This window comes from Python bivittatus, unplaced genomic scaffold (genome assembly GCF_059951505.1).
Source record: "Python bivittatus isolate LINGU-HERP-01145 unplaced genomic scaffold, Pbiv_v1 ctg000700_np1212, whole genome shotgun sequence".
In the NCBI taxonomy this organism is placed as follows: domain Eukaryota; kingdom Metazoa; phylum Chordata; class Lepidosauria; order Squamata; family Pythonidae; genus Python; species Python bivittatus.
In genome coordinates, this window is record NW_028277098.1 from 69,187,886 (window position 1) to 69,214,959 (window position 27,074).

At 36.8% G+C, this 27,074-nt stretch overlaps 1 protein-coding gene across 2 annotated transcripts in view; it reads right to left on the reverse strand.

Annotated features, from left to right (window-relative positions):
* Nucleotides 1-5,674: 5,674 nt before the first annotated feature.
* Nucleotides 5,675-27,074, reverse strand: part of PTPN22 (protein tyrosine phosphatase non-receptor type 22) — a 50,454-nt gene continuing 29,054 nt past the window's right edge. For both annotated transcript variants that reach the window (XM_025167537.2, XM_007429599.4), the window contains exons 10-22: nt 25,022-25,088; nt 24,649-24,726; nt 23,852-23,944; nt 22,482-22,558; nt 17,988-18,685; nt 14,840-14,938; nt 14,586-14,716; nt 14,075-14,102; nt 13,325-13,411; nt 12,315-12,415; nt 11,000-11,030; nt 9,241-9,318; nt 5,675-7,271 (exon numbers count right to left, since the gene is read on the reverse strand). In XM_025167537.2, the coding sequence (XP_025023305.1) occupies nt 7,207-7,271; nt 9,241-9,318; nt 11,000-11,030; nt 12,315-12,415; nt 13,325-13,411; nt 14,075-14,102; nt 14,586-14,716; nt 14,840-14,938; nt 17,988-18,685; nt 22,482-22,558; nt 23,852-23,944; nt 24,649-24,726; nt 25,022-25,088 (1,633 nt within the window). In that variant the 3' untranslated portion in view covers nt 5,675-7,206. The remainder of the gene's footprint in view (nt 7,272-9,240; nt 9,319-10,999; nt 11,031-12,314; nt 12,416-13,324; nt 13,412-14,074; nt 14,103-14,585; nt 14,717-14,839; nt 14,939-17,987; nt 18,686-22,481; nt 22,559-23,851; nt 23,945-24,648; nt 24,727-25,021; nt 25,089-27,074) is intronic.

Genomic DNA, 27,074 nt, shown 5'->3' on the forward strand with positions numbered 1-27,074 from the left:
CCCGAGCGCCTGTAAACGCTGCGCAGGCGTCGCCTGACACCATCTGGGAATTGTGGTCCAACATTGTACGTCGGGAATTGTAGTTTTCGTTGACTGAGCGCATGTTTGTTTACGCAAAGGTTGCTGGGAAAAGGAGTTTTCGTTCCAGCTTTCAGTAGTTTTCAACGAAGAAGATCGTGCAGAGAGTCACGCAGTGCGGCCAAGTCACGTGGACTTTGGGCTTCCTTGTTGAGGCGAAAAAGGGGAGGTAAGTTACAATCGTGCGTGAGTGGGTGGGTGGAATACGCGATGTTTTAATAGAAGTGTGGGCTCATTAAGGTTCAGCTTTGGATCCTTTTTTCTAAACCAAGGTTAGATCTTGGGAATTATAATCTATCGTTATGAAAAGTGGGATCTCTGAGCACATGCAGAGTGCATGTAATCGCCGCTAATATAAGGAATAAGGATCACGGCTTCCGTTTCAGTGGGAACTGATTAATTAGTCAGTGTTTAATATGTCCTTAAAAGCCATCGGAACACGGAATTTTTTATATCTACTATGTAAATGTATGTAGTGCTGAAAATGCGAAAGTCCTTAATTGTGTATGTGCGTTATTAGAATAGAATAGAATAGAATAGAATAGAATAGAATAGAATAGAATAGAATAGAATAGAATAGAATAGAATAGAATGTTTTATTGGCCAAGTATGTAAACATACAAGGAACTTGACTTCGGTGCAAAAAGCTCTCAGTGTGTTTGCATAGCATCAAGAATAAGAATAAAAATAAAGTAAAATAATAATAACAGCAACATTATACTAAAATCAGTCAGAAGAGGAGAATTAGAGGAAAGATAATACTGCAGCTATTAACTAACATATATTCATTTTTTAAAAAGGAGAAGCTATTATCTAACATATTCACATTTACAGAGCATTATCAGTCACGTCTTAACAGTCATATCTTCATGCAATGTCAACCAGTTATTATTAAAGAAAATAAACAGCACTTTGGACTGTTTCGGTAGTCAAACAGTTATTATTTTATTGAGGCTAGAAATGGGTTCCCAGGGTCCTTTATGTTGCTTATTTTAGGCTTAGCTTGATGCTGAGGCTTGATGCTGAACAAATTCGCAGAAGCTGCTATGCTCTTTATACTGACTATCAGCCTTAACAAGACTGAAGTTCATGCTTTTTAATAAAATTGGTTAATTGGAAAAGGTGCTACCGGATGCTTAAAACATAATTTTAAAAAACAACATAAAATTAAAAGACAACTTTAGTATCTAAAACATTACAGAAATTGTCCCTCAACAGTAAGATTTACATATTATTCAGGTAGGCACCGTTCTCATCCAAAGATAAATTATCTTTGGGGTTTAAAAACATTTTTGAATTGACTTCAGTGAGTAGAAGTTGAACCAATATGCATTTCAGGTCATACTCCAGTGATTATTGGGTTTAATTCGGATGACAGCATCCCAGTCCAGTTCAATTGATGGAAAGAGTGTGGCCTTTAAGAGGTTGTTACAATAATAAGATGCTACATAATAAAGAAGAGATCGAGTCACAAATAGCTGATCAATTATCTTGGTTCACAGGGCTCCAACTCAATTCTTTTTTGAATAAGAAGGATATAAGAAGGATTCAGCATCTTGCTACTTAAAAATACTTTATTTGATAAATTAAAAATTAATTACCTAAAATATATATGTTATTATTGGAAAAGGAGTTAGGCAACCTCCTTGTAGATCTAAAAGAATCTTCAGATACAGACATGGGGGTGGGGGTGGGGAATGGAAGATAGAAAATGACAAATGCTGTGGAAACCAGGCAACTTTTTATCAGCTTACCTGAGTTCCTCCTTTGTTAAATATCCACAGTAGATTGTGGGAATGCTGTAGATATAACTTGTTTTCAGCATGATAAAATGTCCCATGATTACTTAAGTATGGACTGAATTCCTGATTACTGTGGAATTCACAGGTGGGTTGAACATTGTAGTGCTCAAGGAGTGTTTATCAGTTGTTCCTCATCAAACTAGAGGAGGAGGTAGTGAGGGGGTTCCATCAATTCAACATTTTTATTAATGACTTGAATGAAAAGGTAGGCAGAGTGCTTATCAAAATTGTAGATGATATAGAACTGGGTAGGATAGCTAAGCAGACAGCAACAAATTCAAAGTGATTTTGGTGGGTTGGAGAGATGGGCTGCAAACAAAAGAATGAAATTTAGCAGAAGTGTAAGCTCTTAACACAGGAAAAAGAAAAATGGACATCTATCTGATATGGAAAATATGGCTTGAGAATAATATATGTAAATAGATACTTGAAGCTGAGTATGGAGTCAGCAGTGTGATATGGCTGCAAAAATAGCAAACATGATGTTAGGCTGCATTAATGGAAACATAGTCTCCTAATCGCAGAACGTAATAGTTCCACTCTATTCAGCATTAATCAGAGCCACCTGGAGAACCATGTCCAGTTTCAGGCATCCCACTTTAAGAAAGGATTGAGACAAATTGGAACAGGTACAGAAATGGTAATAAAAATGATCAGATGAATGAAAACCTCCATCTGAAGAGATATTGATGAAATTGATATGCATAGCTTGGAGAGAAGAGTAGGGGAGATACATTAGCATTATGCAACAACTGAAGGAGAATCATACAGAAGACCAATGGATATTCTTAAAGTACAGGACACAGAATAACGGTCTCAGTTGCTGCTGTTTCCTAGGAAGTTAGATTCAGGTTGTATATTATGACAATCTTCCTATTGGAAGACCAATTTGATAATGAAACCCAGTTGTGTGGGAAAATGCAAGGTTCCCATTGCTGATCTCTTAAGATACTTTAATTTGGATTTCTGTGCTGAGCAGGACATAATAGCCTAAATAGCTTCTCCTGTAATTCTAAGAAAAAAGAAAGTTTCCTCTTTCTCTGGATTCAACTCAATAGCAACAAGAATGATTATAGCTTAGTATCCTCTGCTATATGCTAGTTTTCAATACTAGAAATGTTTTTGCACAAGGAAATATTCCATCTCCTCAGTCTTGTACATGCAGAATACAATGTGTAATTGCAACACAGGAATATCTCAATTAACAAAAAACAAAAAAATAGTGTAGCCTTATAGAACTGCGTAAGCTCAAGGCACCTTGGGTGAGATTTAGGAGGCCTATCTATCTACAGCAACATTTACTTTTTTTACATGTCCAGAGATGTAGGAGTCTTGTTATTCCAGCTTATGTCACTGGGGAAGGTGTATGATTAAAATTGTGTAAATGGGATGACTGTATGGAAAAAACTTAGAAGATCCACCTCAGTGCCCTCCACAATAGCTTGAGATTGAGCTTTACAGAACAGTTGCATCCTACTCTATATGGGTCAATCTACTCAAGGATTTTTCTCTGTATTACAACTTCTTGTTCACTCATGCAGTACATAACATGTTTTCCAAAGTGTTGTTCCTGATGTTGTTTCTTCCTTAATACACTTTTTCAAATGTATGACATTTTTGGTTATTACTGATTGCATTTCTGTGAATTACTAAATTGTACTTATGCTAATCTCTAAGCACTATAACTTTTATAACATCTCCTGAGGTGTAGTATTGGTTTTCTATATTATCCTAATTTCAGCTTTCGGAGGTGGGAGGGGGAGGAGAGGTATGAAAGTTGTAGTTTTCCTCCATTTTTTTCTTTTAACAACAGGGTAGTTGCTCAACTATTGAGAGTGATGTCTAATTTTAATACATAACTATGCAATTGCATAACTGAATAACCATGCAATCTAACTCAAAACCTTGCAGAGCTACAGAGCTGTAGCTACAGAGCATTTTACCCAGAGTTCTCACTCAAGGCACAAATGACAAGTCTCAAATTATCCAAATACATAACTATGCAATTGCATAACTGAATAACCATGCAATCTAACTCAAAACCTTGCAGAGCTGCAGAGCTGTAGCTACAGAGCATTTTACCCAGAGTTCTCACTCAAGGCACAAATGACAAGTCTCAAATTATCCTACTTCGGATACATTATGCAAAGATCCAGGTCTTTGGAGAAGGCTCTGATGCTGGGAAAGGTGGATGGCAAGAGAAGAGAATGACCAGCAGTAAGGTGGATGGACTCAGTTACAGTGCCAATAGGTGCACCATTGGAAGATCTGAAGGATCAGGTTAGGGACAGATCATGATAGAGAAAATCTTTCTATGTGGTCACTAAGAGTCAACATCAACTTGATGCCACACAGTCAATAAATCAATCAAAACAAAAATCCTGACATCATGCTCTCCCATTTCTTCTCCAATTGCAAGACTATAAGTCAGTGTTGTCCAAACTTGGCCACTTTAAGATGAGTGGACTTCAACTCCCAGAATTCCCCAGCCAGCATGGCTGGCTGGGGAATTCTGGGAGTTGAAGTCCACTCATCTTAAAGTGGCCAAGTTTGGACAACACTGCTATAAGTGGCATAAAACTTCCACCATAAATAAAAATGTATCTTTTTAACTTCTATCCTCACTCTTGTTGTCTGACACCTAATCATACTATAAACCCAAGAAATACGACACAATATTTGTTGGAAATAAGTAGCAATTGCTTGTAAGAAAAAAAAAATACTGGTCCAGCAAGGCCTTAGAAATGCAGGGCTGTATAAATTCTACATGCATCCATCTCCAAAGCAGGGAAAAGCCACTTCATCGAGCTGAATTAACTAGATGTAATTTTAACTGTGCTGGCAACTGATTTGCTCCAAGATAGTAGGTGTGAACTTTCTGCAATATAATTCACACACCCTATCTTGCAGTTAATCAATTGGCACCAGCCCAGGTAAGATAGATATAGCCTTTTACTCTGTTGAGGGCTTATTTATGGCAGATCATGGGAAATAGAAAACATTCCTTTTCCTAGGCAGTTCACAAATTATTTCAGTAGGAAAGTGACTAAAATAGATTCAAATGTTCAGTGACAACAGGATTCCTTGAATTGTAGATACATGGTAAATCCCCCTTTTTAAAAACAATGGAGGTACAGCCAAAACCGAGTAATCTAATTAAAAGTTTTCACATGGGGAGTCCAGTCTGCATTCTCTGACTTATTTGTGTTTGTAATTCAAATGACTTCTTGGTCTACAGTGCTGGCTTACAGTTTTGCTTTCAAGTGTAAATTAGTCTCATATCAATCAGAGTTCAGTTTGGAATATTAGTACTATGAATGTAGTTTTTGTCAACTTTGTATGCCATTAACAGTTAACTACTGTATTAGAGAGAAGATGGTACTAATGGTAGCACTGTGCACCTTTGAGATAAATATGAAATGAACTTGGCTGTTAAAGTTTGTGGAAATGTAGTCCACAGAAACATTTGCTGGTATTCTAAATAAATAATATGTATAACTTTATTATGCATCTCCTATACAGTGATACCTCGGGTTACAAACGCCTCTGTTAACGAACTTTTCGGGTTACGACCAGCTCCGGCCGCAAAAATTTACCTCAGATTGCGAACTCCGCCTCGGGGTACGAACAGGATACGCAGCCATTTTCCCTCCCATGACACGGTCCGCGGCCATTTTTCTGCCCCTGACACGTGGTCTGTGGCCATTTTTCTGCCCCTGACACGTGGTCATAGGGAGGGGGACTCTCCCTCCAAACAATAGCCGCCTCCCTGTCCTCCACGCCAGAACGGATTAATGGTAATTACATTGAACCTTATGGGGAAATTTCCTTCGGGTTGCGACCAATTCGGGGTGCGACCAGAATCATGGAACGAATTAAGTTCATAAACCAAGGTTCCACTGTATTTCACTAAATGTTTTTCAATTTGCTTAAAGTTTTCTGATTATTTTTAATAGAGGTAAAGGTTACTTGTTGGCTTTATTTTATTCTCACTTTATCCTCACCTCATATTGTTCTCAACTCTAAAATATAACCCAGCTTTCCCCAATTTGGTACCTTCTCCATGTATTGTATTGTATTTTATTTCAATACATAGATTTGTATTGAATTCAATACATTTCAGCATAGCCATGGCTTGGACATAAGGCATCTTTCTTGTCTTAGGCAACTGGATCAATGTTGTGATGCAAATACCTCCTGTGATAGGCACTTTACACATAATGCATCTTTTGAGCTTATATCACATACTTCAGTTACTGACCATGGAGAACAATGATTCACTGCCAGGCCTGTTTTGGTCTCAAAATTCAAGCAATAAATCACAACAGTTAGAAGTGGAAAGGCAATTTAAACATCCTCCAAATATGTAAAATCAATTATTTCTAACCCTATCTTCTTATTTTAAAAGGGCTGGCATAAGTTTGGAGATTTAGGATACATGGTTCAGATGCCAAATTTTGAACCTTAAAGAGAAAGACTGCCATTTTGAGAAGTGATTTAGGTCTTCAAATAGTCAGGAATTGCTCTCTAAAAACAAAACGGAACTCAGAACAAAACACAAGTATTTTGATTTGAAACACTACAACATATGCTTGAAAGTAAATGAGTTCTGTTTAAATAGGGGGCAATCCAAACAATTTATTGCTCTTCGTTGTTGAAGAAGTGTTCCAGCACTTCAGAATATGAAGGTCCTACTCTACCTACACATTAGAAATCACTTGAAGTCAGTTTTGAAAGTGTGCTGAAATGTCCACCAGCTGCAAATGATATACCTTCCCCATAAATGATTATTATAGTCAGCTTCCTTACCAATCTCTAATCTGTTTTAAAAGCAAGGGGGGCTGAAGTCATATCTTCATGACAGGCATAGGCCTGGAATATATGAATGACAAATGAAGTGTCTCTCTGTAGAAAACCAAGTACCATTCTTGAACAGCAACACAGCAAGTGTAAGAATATTCCATTCTTATATTTCTACAGTGGCAGGCTGAAGACAACATCATAAGACACTGTGGCCGCTTGAGCCCTAGCATTTATTTTTTGTTCATCACAATATGTTGTTTGTTCAAAAATTTTACCTGATGTTGTCCGATGGGAACAAATATTGGAAGCAGCACAGCAGCTCTCCGTTCCCATTTTCTCAGTATGGCATGCAGTCCAAATCAGCTGGACAGGTAAGTTTATATATTAATTTTACTAAAGTTATATACTAGTCTAATACCTCAATAAAAATCTTTTTGTTCAAAATGATGATTTTTGTTGGAAACAAACAGAAGAAGCATCAGCAAGGCAAGTCTACAGAGACAATAGAAAATAAGAAATTCTTCTAGACATTCCAATTTGGTGGTGGATTTCTTGGCCCTCTGGGTCTGGAAAATCGGTTTGCAAAGCCTGTGACACAAAATTAAGAAACTGTTATGCACTACTATCGTATTTTATATAAAATGTATATAAGTAATGTATATAAAATTAGCAAATAATGTTCATAGAAAAATAACATGAAACTGATATATACATGCAAAGAAGCCAACTGAGCTAATAAATCTTGAGTGAATCTAAAGCATAAACATACTGGGTATGCATGTTACCCTTACTGTGAGAGTAGCCTTGTGGGAGACAGTGCAACTACTCCAAACAAATAACTTTAAATCTGCAGTAATACATTTATTGTTCATCCTAGTACAATCAAGTATTTTTTTCCAAATCTAACCTGGGAAACAGAGAAAGAAATGAATAACATGTTCCTCTAGTACCCAGATACTAAATAAAATAAATTTAAAATGGTCAAATGTAGCAATAATATTTGCATATGGTAGCATATGTTGGCACTATCCATTTATTAAATTGTTTTATTTATACCAAAATCTATCTATCTATCTATCTATCTATCTATCTATCTATCTATCTATCTATCTATCTATCTTGTGGAAAGTAAAGGCCAAAGTGGTCCCAGTGGTGGTAGGAGCACTCAGGGCTGTGACTCCTAAGCTGGGAAAGTGGCTCCAACAGATCCCAGGATCAACATCAGAGCTCTCTGTCCAGAAGAGTGCAGTGCTAGGAACAGCTAAGACACTGCAGAACCCTCAAACTCCCAGGCCTCTGGGGTGAGAGGGGATTTTTATATATATATAATTCATATATAATAGAGTTTATAGAGTTGCTGGGAGTCAAGTGGCTTGTTGTTGTTGTTATTATCTCATCTTTCATTTAGGAGGTCAGGGCAATGTAGATGGTGCTCCCTCCTATTTTTCTCCACAACATCAATGCTGTGAGGTAGATTGGGCTGAGTGAAAGTGATTGGCTCAGAGTCACCCACTGGCTTTCCATGGCTGATGGAGGCTAGAACCTGTATCTTCCTGGGCAAATATGGCAGATTTTTGCACTATTTTCAAAAGGAATTTTTTTCTTCATACTGCCAAAATGTCAGTGCCATTTTTCCCTAGCTATTTATCCTTAAATGATTCCTTAGCCAATGAGCCTCATGATTCATATTATAGTACTATAGACCAACCAGATTTATCAATGTGACAGTGTCATCAAGTTATTTTAAAGTGAGGACAGAAATGAAACTCTCATTCTGAATTGGCTTTGCAATATTGATAATGGTAAAATCAGAAGCATTGTTCTGCTAAATGGATAGCAGAGAAAAGTCATTCCTATAAGTATTTTCAATAATAGTAGTAGTAATAATAATAATAATAATATAATAATATAATAATAATAATAATAATTTAAAAAAAAGTAGCAACTTATATCCTGTGACAATACCTTTAACACCATCAAATACCAACATCTGCCTATCCCAAGTCCTTGGGAAGGACTTGATAGGTGGAAAAAAATGCCAAATCCAGTCTAAACATCTGGCTGACTGTGCGACCAACAATAATAATAATAATTCTGCGCCTTCTCCCAAGAAATTATCAAAATAAGAGGATGTTTCTTTATTCATTAAAATGTTCACAGAATGTATTTTCCCATTTCAATTTAATCCTAGGTGTTTCAGTTTTAACATGTTATGTTAATTTGAGTAAGACTTTCGAGCCATGAAGTAAAACTGTTGACACCAATTAAGATAAGAGTGAGAGAATGTAAACCAACATCTTATTTAATAAATGTAAAAAGGATTCTGGCTATGCTTTGCAATGTTTACATATAGGTATATGATCCTATATATAATAGGATGAGGAATTTTGATGATGGCATTAGAAACTATCCACTGGAAAGTTGTAGTAACAATTTAGAGAATGCAGGAAATCATTAGGCTAGATAGCATTCTAATTTTGAACTTCAATATTATTCTGTAGATTACCTTCATAGTAAATTGAATATTGAAGCATACTTTATTTTTAAAAATGCATACCAAGACTCAGAAGAGAGCTGTGATGATTTGACTGATCGTGCTCTGGAGGTCTTACTAGTGAAGGTGAGCTCCAAATACCTAGTAATACAAAAATATCTTTAGCAAGTCATAGTTAAGTAGTCTGATAAATACAGATTTCTTGTAATGTGATTTCTGTTGTAAGGGAAGTCTTGTTTGCTTAAATTGGAATAAGGAAGATAAAAGGAGAATATCCATAGCATTAATCTTACCACTCATTATGAATGCAGTATTGCAAGCCATTGAAATCTAATACTGGTGCTGGAGCTCTTTAGATGTTCTTTTATCCATTAAGAATTGTTTATCTCATAAGCACATGCCTGTGTAGCTATGTAAAGGTTTACATGGCAGAAGAAGGTGGATCAAGTCACCCAGTCTTTCCCATAAGCAGGGCACATGAGTTCTGGGTGAGTCTTTTAAAGATTCATAGATAAAGTTCTTCCATGTAATTGGAAGAACCTCTAATAAATACCTCAGAATTAGTTGATATAGAATTTGAAGACTAAGAATCCTGCCAGTAAACCTAGAAAGTCAAGCTATAGGAAGTTTCCCCAAATCTGGTTATATGTAGATGTGTTAGACAGCATCAAACTGGGACAAGGTGTTGTAGAGCATTTCAGCTGCCACTGATTGGGACAGTATTTGAGGATATTTTTTATAACCTATTTGGTATGGCTTGTTTTTATATACTTTTATAGTATCTAATTATGTGGCTGTGCCCAGCCCAAAGTTTATTAACAAATAATCAGTGATAGAACAACTATGGAACCCAGGAAGTCCTTGTCGCTTAAGCAATGTTAAAGCTACTTTGTTTTATACTTCTTCCTTTCTGGAGGATCTAATGGCTGACTGCAGAGCATTTAATTGGTTGCAGGTTATTCTTTGTGAAACTCTCACCTGCTGTTCAGTGTTTCATCTGAAGCAATTGCCCACTGATCCCAGAAGCTTCTGACAGACTTTTAGCAATCTAGTGATTTTGGTACTCTTCCTTCCTTCCTTCCTTCCTTCCCTCCCTCCCTCCCTCCCTCCCTCTATTTCATTAATCCCCTTGTCACCTTCTAGGACTTCTTTTTCCTCCCAGGCCAAGCTGCCCAGGGTGGTCATCTTTCCCTTTGCCAGACTGTACTGCATTGATTTTTGCTTAAGTCTCATTGCAGCAGCAATCAATCAGCAACATCTCCAGGACAGTAATGTTGTTAGTCCATGGCAGCAGGAATATAAAGAGCACCTTAGAAGTTAATTGTGGGTTTGTGGGAGGAAATGTAGGCAGAAGCCTGCATCATCAAATGCATAGAGCAAAGCTTCAGAATCAGCACTCTTAAATAAACTATTTAATGCTAAAGCTGCTTTAGACCTTAAATAAGTCTAAAGGATCTATCAGTTAGAATGTGTATGTAGGTGTTTATCATAATGGCCCCAATTCATACTGTAAGTGTTGTCAAGTCTATTGACAGGTGGATGGGAAATTTACACTGAGATTTCATTGCTGGCTACTTTATATATATCTAAAATGGAATGAGAAACCAAAGCATATTACATGTTAATAATTTACATTTTAAGCCTTTCATCCAATAGATTAATCACTGCTTCTGAAACCCGTTGAGTTATTTTGTCTCTCATTGAAATACAGTGGGAGTATGATAGTAGGTTTTTATTAATCCAGTAAAGTATACACTATGCTCCGTACTTGTTGTTGGGATATATGTACACTGTTAATAGTCTCTTTCTTCAAGATACTTACTGTTTTTCACATTTCGTAAAATTTTCAAACTCTGTAAAAAAAAAGACAAAGTGTTGGTGTTAAGAAAGCACTAATTACTGAAGATCATTAAGGCTTGGGACTAGGTTTCTAACAGAGACTGCAAATACGGAAAGAGAAATGATGATATGAATGTTAGCCAGTGGCCAGAGAGAAGGGACATGATAACACCTCTGGCAGACCCTTCACTTGGGGCAATACAGAGAAGCAAATAATATAGCCTGTGCCTTCCTCCTTTTGTCGTTGTAGCAGATTTGGTTTAAGAAGATGGGTTAGGTTCTGGGGCTAAGAACTTGATAAGGCCATGGCAGAAAAGGCTCTCCTCCTGGGTCCCATGAGATGGAACTCCCTCATGACAGGACTCGCAACATGCCCCTTCTGCCAGAACTGATGGGACAAGTAGATGTAACAGCAGAGAGGCGGTCCCTCAATAAACCCAGCCCCATGCCATGTAGGGCTTTATAGGTCATAACCAGCACCTTGACTTGAACCCAGAAGCAAACTGGCAACCAGTGCAGCTCGCAGAGCAGATGTGTAATATGCACTGATCTTGGAGGGCACATAACTGCCCATGCCACCCCATTCTCCACCAGCTGTAGCTTCTGGATGCTCTTCAAGGGCAGCCCCATGTAGAGCGCATTGCAGTAATCCATCTGGGAGGTGACCAGGGTGTGAGTGACAGAGAGTAGAGCCTCTTGGATAAATTACTGTAAAATGCTCTACATGGGGTTGCTCCGTTACAGAAGAGGGATGGGCAAGAAACAGAGGGTGTTGGTTAGTTATTTTGGACGCTCATGCATGCATACCAAAAAAAAAAGGAAATATAAAAGGAGGTGAAGCAATTCATACAAAATTGGCATATACTAAGTTATGCATAAAATGGAAATTGCTAGATATTGTAACTATGGTCACCCTTTCAGTGGAGGATTGTTTTCTATAAGGCAGGATATGCAACCACATGAGGATATTAAGGGGGACTGTCATTCACCATAGGTGATATTATTGTAGTTATTAACCTATAAATGTTTTCAGGACTTACTTTGCAATCATATCCAATCCAATAATTGTGATCACAAAATAAATCCAGGAAGAAAAAACACTTGTTTAAATTTTGGATGAATGCTGTTTCTCTAACCAAAAGAAGTGTTGCATTGTGTAAAGACATCTGGTCTTCTGCGCAATTGAAATTTCTATGATTCACATGTGTCTGAGGGGTGGTAAAGAAACTTGCTTTTCTGTTTCTAATTTAATGATGTGTGTCACCAACCCCACTTCCTTGTTTTCCATGTGACTTTACCTTGCTCCTTCTGAAGCCTTTTGTCTCCTTTGTTGGTACATTTGTTGATTTAATCTGAAGGTCTCCAGGGTTCACTACAATGTTTGTAACAGATGAACAAGCTATAAAAAGAAAACAGTGTCAAGAAAAGACACACTAGAAAAACTCTCTGTATATTGAAAAAGTATGTGTGAACAAAGCATTATTAATCCAATATGATTGACAAAAAATCCTGTAGGACCTAAACGTACAGGAATACAGCCAATTTGTTGGTGATATAAATGCAAAAATGTAAATCCATCTCCCAGCACAGGCATTAACAGATGTATAAAAAAGTAGGATTGGCTCAAAAGCACTCTAAGAAATAAATGTAAATCTGTCTACTGAGCTGTAATCTAATATGTACCATAGCAGGAGCTTTGCCACAAGTATAAAAATAGCTCCAAATTGACTACCTATATTGCTAGATTCACACTGAAGTTTCTGTATGTGATCTTGTATGTGGATGGCATCGTTGGAAGAGTAAAACAAGTTCGCTCATAAATCAATTCCAATATTTAAAAATAACTTAAATTTTATAGCTAAAATCACACTCTGTATGTTATCAGGCTTTGGACTCAGCATATATTTTACAAGGGAATGAAGAAAGATGGAGGTCAACTAACTTTTTTAAGCAAACAAGGGAACAAATTTAGTTAAGGAAAGAGACTCTGGAAATAAGGGAGGGGGCTACAGTCCAACACTTCTGAAAAATCCTAAAAGCTTTATATATGCATTACTTTGTCTCATAATATCACAAGAACACAATGTAAAGAATAGCTAGCAAGAACTGGAGCTGAGTATCATTTTTATATACAGATGCTCAGTTGTCTTTATTTTCCATAGTTGTAAATTCCTTCTACCAACTGACCTCTTTCTATCAACTAGATCTTCTTAAAATTGCTTTAATTTCCCCTTTCTTCTAAGATGAGGATGTTTAAATAAAAGCACTATCTAAAACATTACAAGATGACAAAATCTGTGGGACTTACAGTCCTCATCTGCAAGAAAAAATGATTCAGGAGTTCTCTCTGGAAGTGGGGGAGTAGGGGGTGATGAAGATCGACTCCAATGAAATTCTGTGATGATACAAGTTTGGGGAAAAAACACATTTAAATTAGTTCACTTTTAACAATCCTAAAGCTCTGCAATGGTTCACAAGATGTCCATTATGCATTTAAAAGTCCTATATATGTCATGGCTGGAGTCACACTTTCTGCAAAGCCACAGCATGGCTTAGTGCAATGAAATATTTATTTATTTATTTATTTATTTAATGTACGTATATGCTGCCCATCTCCCCCAGAGGGTGACTCTGGGTGGCTCACAATTAAAATCAAACAGTAAAAACAGTAAAAATATAAATATCCATATTAAATTAGCTAAAAAATAATACTATATAAAGAGACTATATACAATTCAAGATGACGGTGGGTGGGGCAGAATCGATTACCCCAGCAGCCAATTCCAACAATGTGAACCCCCATCAGGCCCCCAGGCCAATATCCCCCAAGATATTGTTTTACACCAGAAACTAACAATATAGGTACTTGATTAGCGTATTGTGTAGTAACCTGTACAAAAAAACCTTCACAATATATTTTATAATAAAGTAACACATTGTTATAAAGAGTAGCCTATGTAAAAATGTGATGTGCTAAGGCCTAGTTTCAGTCATCATAAAGCAAGCATCATTAGTTGTACAGACTAATTAATAAAAAAAAAAATAGGAGAAAAGATACCTGATCTAGGCCTCTGTAGCTTTCCACTCTAGAAATGAACAGAGAGAGACAATGTTTAATCTTTCCTCATCTTAGCATGACTGTATTTAATTTTTAGTGAGTAATTTGTGTTCCCCAATACAACACCTTACACATGAGCAGGTTGGCTGGTAGATAAGAGCAGGAACATCCCACACAACCACATTAATTGAAATTCAGTCTGGTAATGGTAAAAAGTCACCCCCTTCAAACGTCTTCCTGAATTCCAGTTCCAGGAGTCCAGGTCTCAGACCATTTGGGAAAGACGAATATGAAACAGCAGCTGCTAGAATAATTACTGGAAACTGCTTGCCATGTCTAGATTCCTGCTACCCCTTGCTTCACAAAGTGAATATAACCTGCTCTTAGTCTCAACCACTGGAATGTAGATGCAATATCTATAGTAATCTAGTTCATCAAAGTGGTAGCCTTTATTCTTCAGAAGTCAGGCGTTTGGTAGAAAAGTACTCCAGAATATGTTTAAGCCAGTTACCTTACTTGGTCTCAGTCTCACTGAGTCATCAAAATGTTTCAGCTGAGACATGCTGTTCCATTCCGTAGAGATTTTTATTTTGTCGTTTTTAGATGATAGTTGGTGATCTGAAGCTGCTAACAAAGGCTTATCTGTAAATGATAAAAACTAGAAATAAAAATTGACTGATTTTTAAAAAACTTTCTAGATAGCAGAAGTTTCCAGGCAATAGAAAATAGCTGTATCTTGCCCAAAGTGCCCTGTGCTGCGTTTACCCAGCTGCTGGAGCTCATTGTCTTCTCCAAGAATAATAAAGGATTCAGGGGTTCTCTCTGGCAGCGGAGGAGGAATGTCTTCATCCTGCTGGGGAGAAGCTGCAATCCAAAAAAAACCTGAAGATTAGAGGGCTTCCTTTTTTATGAAGGTCTGCCAGATCTGGGCTTATAGTATCCAGTTGACCACTAGATGGCATTAAAGAGACACAGAAAATTCAAAGTCTTTGCTATCCTCTGATGGTTATCTGAATTTTTCCAGAACAGATCTGATAGCCCTATCTTACAAAAATACTTGATTTCAGTATTGATGTAATTAAACCAAATATCAAGTTTTATGTTGTGTGGTGGTCCTCCATGGTGAATATTGGCAAGGTAGCCATATAGCTGTTCATGCTGTGTCATGAGTTTGTGAAAATAGTTATTAAAAATATGGCACTGTGTTATTCCAAATCACTTCTGTTCTGACTGCCCCTGGCACATTGGCAGAAGGCTCTCTTAACTCTGCCCTCTGTATTCTTTTAAGCTAGAGATGTCAGAAACTGGACACACAAACCCTCCATTCCCTCCTTGAGCTACAGCTCCTCCCTTGCTTCCATTTTGTAGTTTTATATATATATAAGCTTTTATTAAGTTTTAAAAAGCAGAAGGATAAAAACTAACACAAACTAATAATCAAGAAAAAGGATGGAAAGAAAGAAAGCTAGATGTAAAGAAAAAAACAGGTGCTGAAAAATAGAAAAAGGAGAAAAACAAATACAAAAAGAATGACTTCTTATACAGCAGATGTAAATGAAACAAAACAACCTCTTACTCTAAAACTACATCTTAACATACATTTTCCCATAGTCTTCTAATTTTACTAACCATCAAATCCATATATCATAATTTCATTTTTTTCTGTTTCCCCCCAAAAGTATTAAAGTTAGTCAGTGTTTTTTCTCTAATCAAAGCTATCAATTTCACCATCTCCACTAACTCCATCAACGTTAGCGTCCCATTGTAGGTAATATCGAATCTTTCCACCTTTGAGCATATAAAAGTCTAGCTGCAGTTATCATATATAAAATATTTTGTAGTACTTTCTAATTGCTGCTATTTCTGAAGCATGATCAGTTAATATTATTATCATCTGATTTCATTCAATAGGCAAGCCTATTAATCTATGTTCAAGAAATATTATCTGTAATAGCTAGCACTCTATAACTGCTTTGGCTTTGAACAGCAGTTTTTATTGTGTCTAAAATGCCAGAGACTTATTGGAGTCTATTCACATTTTCAAACACCTGAATTTCTAATACAAATATGTTATCCAATTACTATATGCATTACAAAACATTAGTATAAAAGCAGATAAATATGCATTTTAATATACATTTGTGACCACTAGATGGCACTAAAGCTAATCATTTCTTTGAAACATAAAAATTTGCAGACTTTAACTGTGCTGTATTTGCATACTTCTGAAGTATTAATCAAGGGAGAAATTGGGTGTGAATTTTCCATTTTCATTACTGATTGTCATTAGCCAGTTATCCTGGAATAATTTATCTCATCTTGCTAAGTTCTGGGTATTAAAACATTCAGATAGGAGATCTGCCACCATTGTGTTCCCAACAGGCATCTGCTGAAAAATCATTCCAATTCTTTCCACCTCAGAACTTTTTCATACCCAAGGATTAAAGGGTTGTTTCTTCCCTCAGTATGTATATCATCTGCTTTTTGTCCATACAGAGCAAACATGATAAAGGACTTCACTTATTCTTTGTTCCACTGCTTAATTTCTGCAGAACATGGGGAAAAAATTCTACTCTCTCTCTTGCAGAGCAAAATTCACTGGCTTCTTTATTACAACTCAATTTCCTGTTGTCGTTAATCAAAGGAAAAATAGTAAAGGCTTTAGCCAGTTTGATCTGGTCTGCAGCCAAGTGTCGTCAGAAATTTGTCCATGCTGGCTTCTGTAACTTAGGCCATGAGAAAGTGTGTGTTGTGCTTGTTGTTGAGTTTAAAAAAAAAAAAAGGAATACTTGTTATTTTCTTTATGGTTTATCTTATTCATTTAATGATTCTCTAATTTAATTTGTTATGGCATATGTGCTATACAAATAAAATAATTCATTCAATTCATTTATTCAGAATTTATTCATCAATTCATTTAGTCAGAACTTTGCCTGTGCAAATCGGGGGGGGGGGGTCAGATTGACAGAACATGTGATCTTACACTGCAGATTTTATTTATCAGCTAAGGCTGTTACAGCTTCTAATAGCAAATATGCCAGGCCACCCAGATGAATTTTATATCTATTGTTTTTGGTTAATGGAATCCCAAACGTAGCATAAGCAGTTACATGACACTGTTCTTTAGCATGTGGGACTCATTTCACTATGGAGGGATCGGACTAATGTTCCATCGTATGTAATCTCTTTTATGGTTGTATTTCATGTATGTATGAATTCTGGTCTAAGATAATACTAAAATACATATTATGATTTTGGTCAGTATGCTCAGTCACATTCCAAATGCCTCTCTTAACAATTGTCAACATATATATTGAAGAAAAAGGCTCAAAAGCAATGTAAATTTTCCCTAAAGAAAAGCTGTTAGTTTTCCACTTAGATTCCTAATATTTATACTATATTTATACCTACATGGCTTGGGTCTTGGATACCTGTGGAAATATCTTCTCCCAGTATTTCTGCCCATCCAATAAGACCCAGTACGGAGGGCTATCAACTATCAGCATCCTCTGAAATCCTTGAGGGATTGTCCTGATCAGGAATCACAAGGGTATGCCTTTTCTGTAGCTGTCCCTCTCTTTGGAACAGTGCTTTACCTGAAGTCAAGTTAGCACCAGCCCTGTTGGCATTCAGGAGAGCTGTCAGGACACAGCTGTTCGAAAAAGCCATTGGGGATTGATGCTGTGGTGAGTTCTTTCCCTGTAGCAAACAATTATTGCTGCTAAGACTATTTCCCTTGGTGCATTAATGGTTAGGAAAAAATTTTGTTGTTGGTTTGGGGGTTCAGTTATTTTTTTTTCCTCTTGTAATTTTATTTTATTTTTGAATTTGTAAGATGCTCAGAGCCTTCTTCGAATTGAGCAGCATATAAATTGCAGAAATGAAATAATATTGCAACCTTGCATAAACTTACACTGACAGACTGACTCCTCTGCATCCAAAGGGTGGGTATCCTGGGCTGGAGGGATACCCTCCAATGAACAGCTGGGCTCTGGGCTCTCCAAGGACTGGGCTGCAAAGGCCGTAGCCAAAGACAATGATGAAGAAACTGTTGTAGGGGGACTGAGAGAAGACTCAGGAAGTGCTGGGGAACAAGGTTCTTCTGATGAGAGAGAAGAAAAGTAAGGGTCTTCTGATGACCATATACAGTGCTGGTGGCACAAATTCCTGAGCTTGCAGTGCGGGGTATTGTTTGACAACTTGCTGGAAAGGCTTGAGTCAAGTTGAAAGCCTCCACACTGGCCAGAACCTGAATCCATGTTTGTCAATGGCTGCAGTGTTTTCTGTGAAACTGATTGAAGAGGAGTAGATTTGATCTGGGTAGGATGCACTTTGGTATCTAAGCCTATCCCAGTTTTATCACCCATTTTCAAAGTGAGAAGTGGATCAGTCCAAAAACAATAATTGAAGTCCAAACTGTGATGTTTGTGGAGTGGCTGATTTGCCAACCAAGAGTCCCATCCTGTGTTTCTGTTGGCACTAGGGCTCAACGCTCCAACAGAAAGTGCTGGCCTGACCAAAGAAGCACCATCTCTGTTTTTGTCAAGGTTGTCTAAGCTTTGTGCATCATGACCAGAACACTGAGATTTCTTCTGCTCCCCTTGTGCAGAACTGCAAGAAAGATAACATAATTATCAGAGCACGATTTTCCAGAGGCATTCAAAAATACACCAGCTCTTCCCTTCCTTGTATGACAAACACACCTCAGCAAGGAGGCCTTGTTACCTTAGTAATAATAAATATGTGAGTCTTTAAAGCAGCACAAAACTCTTTTTCTGTATGAAAATGCTGAGTCTTGGTTTCTGCAATTGGGAGCAGTTATCTCCTTAATAAGCCAATGGAAAGATACCCCAAAGAAAGGGCAAAGTGCAGGAAAAGCTTTATGTGGAAATGCATATTCTGAGCATCTATTGATATTGCTGCCATATCAATATATTTCCAGCATTTCCCCACTAAAATACTTGCTTCCTTCTAATTTAAGGCTACAAAATACTGATCTGTAGTTTTTAATGTGACAGAAGGAAATTAAATACATGGGGAGCAATCATATTAACTATGTTTAATTAGATATAAATTTGAATTGCATTCAAATAACATTAACTTTTTGTCCTGGGTTTGCCCATTTCTTTGTCTTGGTCCAATTTCTCTTTTTTCTCCTGGACTTATTCTCTTCTTACAATAGGATCCCTGAAATGTCTTTTGGAATGCAAATGCCCCCAAGTGATGCATCCCTGTTTTAATTTAATACACATAATTGCCAATGAATCGCCAAAAAAAAACAAAGTTGAGTATTCTGTTGGGTAGGTTCTATCCGTACAGGAGTATGGAGGCTTCCATGTTGCACTGTAAAAATGCAAAGATAAACCTTTCTTAGTTATTAATATTAGCAATGCAATTTTAGAAAATCTGGAGAATAGAACAATAGCAACACATGCTCGGTATTGTATAGATACAGAAATGGTGCAGACTCTGGGGACTTCTGGGGAAGAAATGGCAGACTGAAGATGGCTCTGCAAAAAGCAGAGCTGATGACCGTGGCATATTGAAGAGCTGGTGAGTAGACCGGCTCTTCGATAATACCTCTCCAGACAAGAGAGGACTTGAGAACATCCATAAGTGTTCCAGACAGCTGCTCCTCATGAGGAGACCGTAACAGAGCGTTCTTTGCTGGGTTTAGAGCTCTAGGAGACAAGGGAATAGCCATCTTGCTTAAACTGCGGTCAGTGCCTTTGAAAGGACACTAAGTTCACATACTTCCTTTTCTGATCACTTTTGGAAATTGCTTGTTAACTGCTCTTCAGCTATTGGGAACCTTTGGATCAACAAGCTTGAAAGCACTGGGTGAGTTTCCTTCAATCCTTAGTGAAAGAAGTTTTAACTACAAGTTTAAGAATTTTAAAAAATGGTGATTGAAATTTTGATTTTAGAAAGTTACAAAGGGTTCCAATAAATTTAAAATAAGATTTTGGAATTAATTATAAAGAATCCTTCCCATGGGAAAATGCTTTTGTTTTGAAACATAATAAGATAAGATTTTAAAAACTAGATACTAAAGGGAACTAGAGGGAACCAAGATTACAGGAGAATTAATTTTACAGAACCAAAAATTAAAGTAGAACACTTAAACTTGGTTTACAATTACAGAATGAAGCAAAATATTTTAACATTGGACACGTTGAAGGATCTTTTTGAACAGTGGACCCTGAAGTTAATTTTAATAGTGTCTACTTCTATAGATACACTGTGTCTAAAAGATGTTATGGAAGAGGAACAAGTTCTACCTGACAAGAGCAAGACTGAGTTGAAAGTGGATTTCTACAAGAATGACATGGAAAAAGGTGTTACACTGGACATACAAAAGCAACCGGCTGATGTCTTAATAATTAAATAATTGAAAAGGGTTATATAAACAACAAGCCAAGAATGTTATTGGATAATTTTCCTATATTGGATTTACAAACAAGGCTTGTTAAAGTTTTGAAGAATTTTGTGAGAAGGGACAAAGAAAAAATGAAAAGAAATCAAGTTCAGTGACATCATTTGAAGGGTCTAAAGATTAAGATTGTTAGAAGTAAAAGGAAGGAATATAAAGTTGGTTTATTTGATCAGATTAAAATAGATACATTGTTATCTCTGGTAACCTGTAATGGACTTTTGCTGATATCAGGACTGAAATGACACTTTATGGATTTGTTTATAGATAAGAGATGGGATATGGGAAGAAGAGATAATTTGTTGTATTTTAAGAGAGATTGATAAGTTATTAAATTTGTTTATACTTGTGATGAAGGTGGGAATCACTTCTTTATATATTTCTTTTTTCCCCCTTTCCTATATTCTTATTTTTTTCTTTCTTTTCTAGTTCTCTTCCTATTTTTCCTTTTTTTTTTCCTTTTTTTCTGCACCTTCTACTGTTTCTTTTTATTCTTCTATTTTTTTCAGTTTGTATTAGTTTTTATTTTTTTAAAAAAACTATTTTTAAAAAATGGTGCCGTTAATTTGTTTTGCATCTCCAGCCAATTGTCCTACAGATTCTTCAATCTTCTTAACTTCTTTTTTCATATCCTTTTTTATCCCTGCAAATCCTTCTTCCATTTCCTTTTTAAAAGAATCCAAACTATTGGCAACTGTTTCAGTTATCCTCTTGCCAAATTCCTCAAACGTTTTCTCCAATAAATCTGGCATGCTGCTGTTATCTGTAAGTTGTTCTAGTGAACCTCTCCTTCCTTCTCCTATTTTTGCTGCTTTTCTTGTGGTTGCCATTGTAATAAAGTGAAAGTATGACAATTACTAGGGGGAAAGTAAAAGGCAAGCTCCCCCCCCCCGTTTTGCTTTTATCTGTCTTTAGTCCCAATTAGCTCTCCTTAGCTACAGTCACACATCTGGCTTATATTTTGTAAAATTCACCAATTATCTACTCTCCTTAATAATAAACAATCAGCATTCCCATAAAGATCCAGTCTGTTTCTCTAGTTAATTTTACTATATTCAAAGGCACGTGCATGTATGTATGTATGTATATATATGTATATGTGTGTGTGTGTATATATACACACACACACACACACACACACATTCATATTCATTTTTCTGTTTTCTAAAATTACTATCCCCTTTATCCATTTAAAACTTTCTTAAATCACAATTGTTAAGCTTTTTGCTTTTAAGTCAAAATCATTTAAGATAAGGGTTTTTTTTCTCTCTCTTCTTAATTCCAAAAAGAAGGTGACTCACTGAGCGTCTTTATTCTTTCCTGCCATCTGGAAGATCTCTCTTAAGTTGTAAATTAATTCTATCTGAAAGTATTTAAGAAAGTGAGGTTTTTGCAGGTCAAGTGTCCATAAAGGCTACATAGTGGTTTTAAGCGAGATAGAAATCCCTCAGCTCCCAAGCTGTTCAACCTACAATCAACCACAAGAAACTTAATTCCTGCATTCTCCTCGCAAGAAGCAGCTATTCAGAATACAAGTGGGTGATCTCCCAATCTCTCCTTCTCCAGAAAGAACTTCATCAGCCAGGACTTGCCACCTGGTCACCAATCTTTGCAGCGGTGCTGTCCCTACTCACAGAGCCAATAGCCACTGATACACATGCCATTCATACATTTCTCTAAGGAAACATTAGATAGTGGTGGATGATTGGGCTAGATTCAGTTTATTTACTCTGTAGTTAAGAAATATTTATGAGTGCAAACGTATTAGGCAGGACTGAGTATGTTTATGTCCTGTTTCACTGGGAGAGAAAATTACACGACTTAGCCCCACAACTGAAACTCATGAGATTTACAGAAATTCCAGTGAGTTCAATGGGATTGACTTTCAGGTAAATCTGTTTAATCCCAAAGCCTCCAAAGTCCTTAATTCTACCCAGATGTTGTGCTGCATTTAAGAATAATATCTATTTTTACCTGTTTGGTTGTTTTACAGAAGACTTTTCCATATGTGGATCCTGAGGTATATTGGCTGCAGGCTGGTTTACTTCAGTCTGCAAAAGATACAAAGTCCAGCTTGTAGGTCAGGGCCCACTTCTTAGTCACTGCCCAGCCAAAAACAGTTATAACATAATATTACATTATTAAGATTTCTCTATCAAGCATGCCTCTATTTCTTAAAAAAAAGAGTTGCTGCTCATATCTTAATTTTAATTGTGAGCTGCCCAGAGTCACCCATTGGGGAAGATGGGTGGCATACAAATTTAATTAATAAATAAATATCTCCTTCTGCTGGTTAATAAAGACATTCCCAGTCCCAGCAACCCTCCATCAGGGTTGCACGATTGAGATCAGCCCTTCAAGGCAGTGCAGACAAGAAACCAAAACCATGAGTACTAACACTACCTTTATTGTAAGGTTACAGTAACAGAAGCTTATATGCCCCCATATACACCTTCCAAAATGCACCCTCCCACACACAAAGCAAAATTCTCCACCCATTCTGTTCAAACAATTACACCACTGGCTACGTATTCTGCAGTCCCAGGCAGATAAAAGGACAAAATATGGCCCTTATGCTAAAAAGGTTATTCACTCCCATTTTAGGACAATGCCTGCTACTACAATATATAAAGATATCATCTAAAAACAGAACAAGCAAGTTTTTGTTCCAGAGCTATAAAACACATTAAGTGCTACTAGACTCCTGATTTTGGAGTACAGTAGGCTAACATGGCTGTCCTTCTACAAATTGAATTACTGTAACTGATTGTCTACAATTCATATGGCTAGTTAATGACTGTTGCTGACCACTGTATTAACAACATAAGACTTTATGGAGAAAAACAGAGGAAACAAACTAAAAACAAAACTTGATGAATCAGGAAAACCACATTGCCAAAATGGGACAATGGCAGGACTAGAATCCAAGAGAGAAGGGGATAGGTGTCAGTCAAATACAAGCTGAAGAGAGTAAGTTTTAAGTATCTGGAGAGGACTTTTCTCATCTTGGTTGAGAATTCCACCTACTCATTTATTTCCTATTTCAGTATAATGCTTGATTGTTACCTCTTTGCCTTAAATAAAGCTTGGTACTTTCTTAAACTCACTTGGGGATGACAGTGTTCTCAGACTAAAGTTATGAGATTTCATTTTATCTTAGGTTGCTTGTTATCACACATTAGACCAAAAGTGGCTGCAAAGAGGAGTGGGAAGAATACAGAGCTGAATGCATGTGATATTGTAGCTTGAAATATAGATACTGTAAGGCTTTTGCAGTATTGTTCTGGAAAAACTGTCACTGAATATCTAGTTGTAAATTCTGTAGAGCCAGCAAGAAGGCTTACCTCCACAGTAACAGGATCAGTCTGATTGGAGAATGCTTCAATCTGCCTTTTAAAGAGTTCAATTACTGCATCGTAGACCAGCTTATACTGGCCCTGAAAAATAACACCCGTGAGTCATGTTGAGATATGTCACAATTGCTTGTTCATTTCTCTACTTCACGAGTCTAGGCTGTCTAACATAGGAAGGTTCAGATATATTTACTGGTTCTGGCATCTAATCTTAGGGGCACTGATTATACTTCTCAAACTGAGTTTGGGGAAGTCCATTTAATAAGCAGTTATTGTGTGTCGTGCTTGGATTTGGCAAGGTAGAAGAGGAAATTGCAGTTCCTGCTGTGCTTCATTTCCCGGCCAGTGACTTATTTACAAGTAAAACATGAACAGAGAATAAGGATAGTATTATGACATGAGTTTCAAACAATAGTGGCATGTCATTCTGAGAGAGGATTTGCATTTGAAGGGTTCTATACTCTTTAAGCAATACGTTTGGCAAATGTCCTCATGGCACATTATCAGAGAGCATTTAAATAACTTGAACTTTGCTCTCCCTTTTTCTGAAAGCATCAGCACCTGTTCCTTTGATGTATCCCCAAGAGACTTCTAGTATTAAAAAATCATTACTGTCACACACAAGATTTTCCTACAGCACAGCAATGTCTTTATAGGACAAAAAAGCTTCTTCACTTCTTTAAGTGCTTTTAATAGAAAAATGGTATAAAATATTTTACAACCCAAAATTAATTAAAACATTAGTTATGCTTGGCACTGTATAAAGAAACCAAATTTTCTGAACATACCTGAGTTTGCACCAACAAAGGTCTCTGGGTGCGCATTTCCTGAATTATATTAAAAATGCTGAAGTTCACTGGAAGAATCTTGAGAGAAAAAACAGAGAAGGCAGTGCTCTTGTGAAATGCCCAGCCATTCAATCACCGTGCTGAATACTCATTAGAGAAACTGTACTGTATTGCATGTTATGGGAAGACTCACTAATAATTCATCATTCCTGTCACACCTTGTGTGTCAGTTTGTTGTAAAAATTCAGTTTCTTCTAAAATAGCATCAACATAGCAAATAGCATGAACATTACATTATAATTTTAGGTGGTTCCAGCTATGATCTAGATGACATCTAAAAAGATGGGTCAATAGACAATATGGAAGTACTCACACTGTCTTTTAGCAAGGTCCAAGTATAATCAATGGCACATATGACTCCTGTTCGTCCACAGCCCGCACTGAAAGACATGACAAATTGATAAGAGAATGATGATAATATGCTATTATCTCTTTATGCGGATCAACTAATATTCAGACTTCTCTGAAATCTCTTTAGTGTATCTTCAGATGTACTGTTTGACTGAAGGTAGCTAAATATGTCCACTGAAACTTAGTTCTTATATCATCATCATCAGTGTTTCTACAGCCATTGGGAACCTTACAATGATTGAATTTTGTTTATTTACTTTTTATGTAATCCAACTTGGGCATTTTAAAGGCAAAGGATCACACAAATCTGCCGAACATCCATGACTATAGCAAAGGTGGCATTTCAGTGTGGGCAGATAAAGATACTGGTTTGCATCTGAATTTGTTATTCAAACTTAACTACTGTGCATTAGACCATAATGACCAGTTGCTTTCAGCAACAGTGTCTGATGCTTCAGAGGAAAACAAGCATGTAAATCACACTCCAAACATGCAGTTGCATGTAATAAACTCCTATGGAGTTTAAATTGGTACAAAACATAATGACTTCTCTCCTGGGGATAGGATGTTGGGTCCCTATTACTCCCATGATTGAGTACTTTTAATCAATTTGTAAAAGTCTTCTGGGCTCAATTTAAAAGACTTATCAGCATGGGGGGAAAAAAAACCCACAACAATCCTAAATTGCCTCTAATAGTTAATATACTGTTTCTTCCCTTCTCTACCACGACAGTCTCCAAAATCAGTCCAAAGTCCTTTACTACAAATACTTCTTACATATCATGTTGCTGAATTACCATAAGCAACCTTTATAATTTTCTCCTTCTCCATTCATCATTATATTGTAGCCCATTCCATAAATATCCTACATATAACACCCCAGGCTATGTGACACTTTTTATTGCATGCAAGTAATATTTTTGCTTTCCTTTCTATTTTTTTTTAATTTACTGCCTATTAGAAATTATGTATTGCATACAATCATTTTTGTATCTTATTTACAAACGACCTTACATAGGGTTAGCAGATATCTGAACAAGCAGATATAGAATCAATGAGAATGCCCTTTTAAATTTCACCGTAGAAACATATGATGAGTCTTGTGATCTACAATGACCATAGATTTAAAGGGGCTGGATTGCAGCTGATTGTTGGAATCAGGAAATAAATTAAATAACAAATCTAGGCTGTCAAGTCTGTCAACAGATGAGGGAAAGAAAGAAGCAGACAATTTACAAGGTCACAATACATGAAAGTTTGAATGACTACTGTTGGGAAAACAGTCAAAAAACAAAAACAGACAAGACACTCAAAAAGCTAGACAGTATTTGATTTTAAGATTTTAATGTCTGCTGGATGGAGGACATGAAGACAAAAAGGAGGACATGTCCTCCTTTTGCTGGATGTCTGGCAACCCTAACCTTATATCTCCCAATTTTAGAAGTCCATGCGTGTGTAACATGAATGAGTAAACTGACATCCAGGATAGACTGCAGGTTTGCTTTCACCCCAAAAATCACCAGCTGATTGATGGGGACCTGATCATTTTCCCACCACTAATGGAAGCAGGAAAATGTTGATTGCAATGAATAACTAGAACTGAGACAAAGGGAGGAGTAGGGAAAGGTGCATATGTTTGTGTTGTGTGAATGCTGCCTGTGGATGCAATGGGTGTATATGCATGTAAGACGACAGAACCTGAGCTTCTGTTGAGACCAAACATCCCCCAGTGTCTGCTGGGGAAAAATTAAGCTGTTCTAAAAACAATATAACTTAGAGTTCAGCATTTCTGCTGTACATGTATAAAAGTGTGCTTGCAAATATGCATGTTGGAGGGAGTGGATGATCATTGCATGAAAACAAAGATACATAGAAAATAAATAGGGCATGAAAACAGTAGTAAAGATTTCTTCAGCAGAAATGTAAAATATGAAGAACCAGCTAGCATGATTTATTGCAGCCTCCTAAAGATGATTTTAGGTCTATAGGTATGTTCAAAAAAGAATTACAGAACA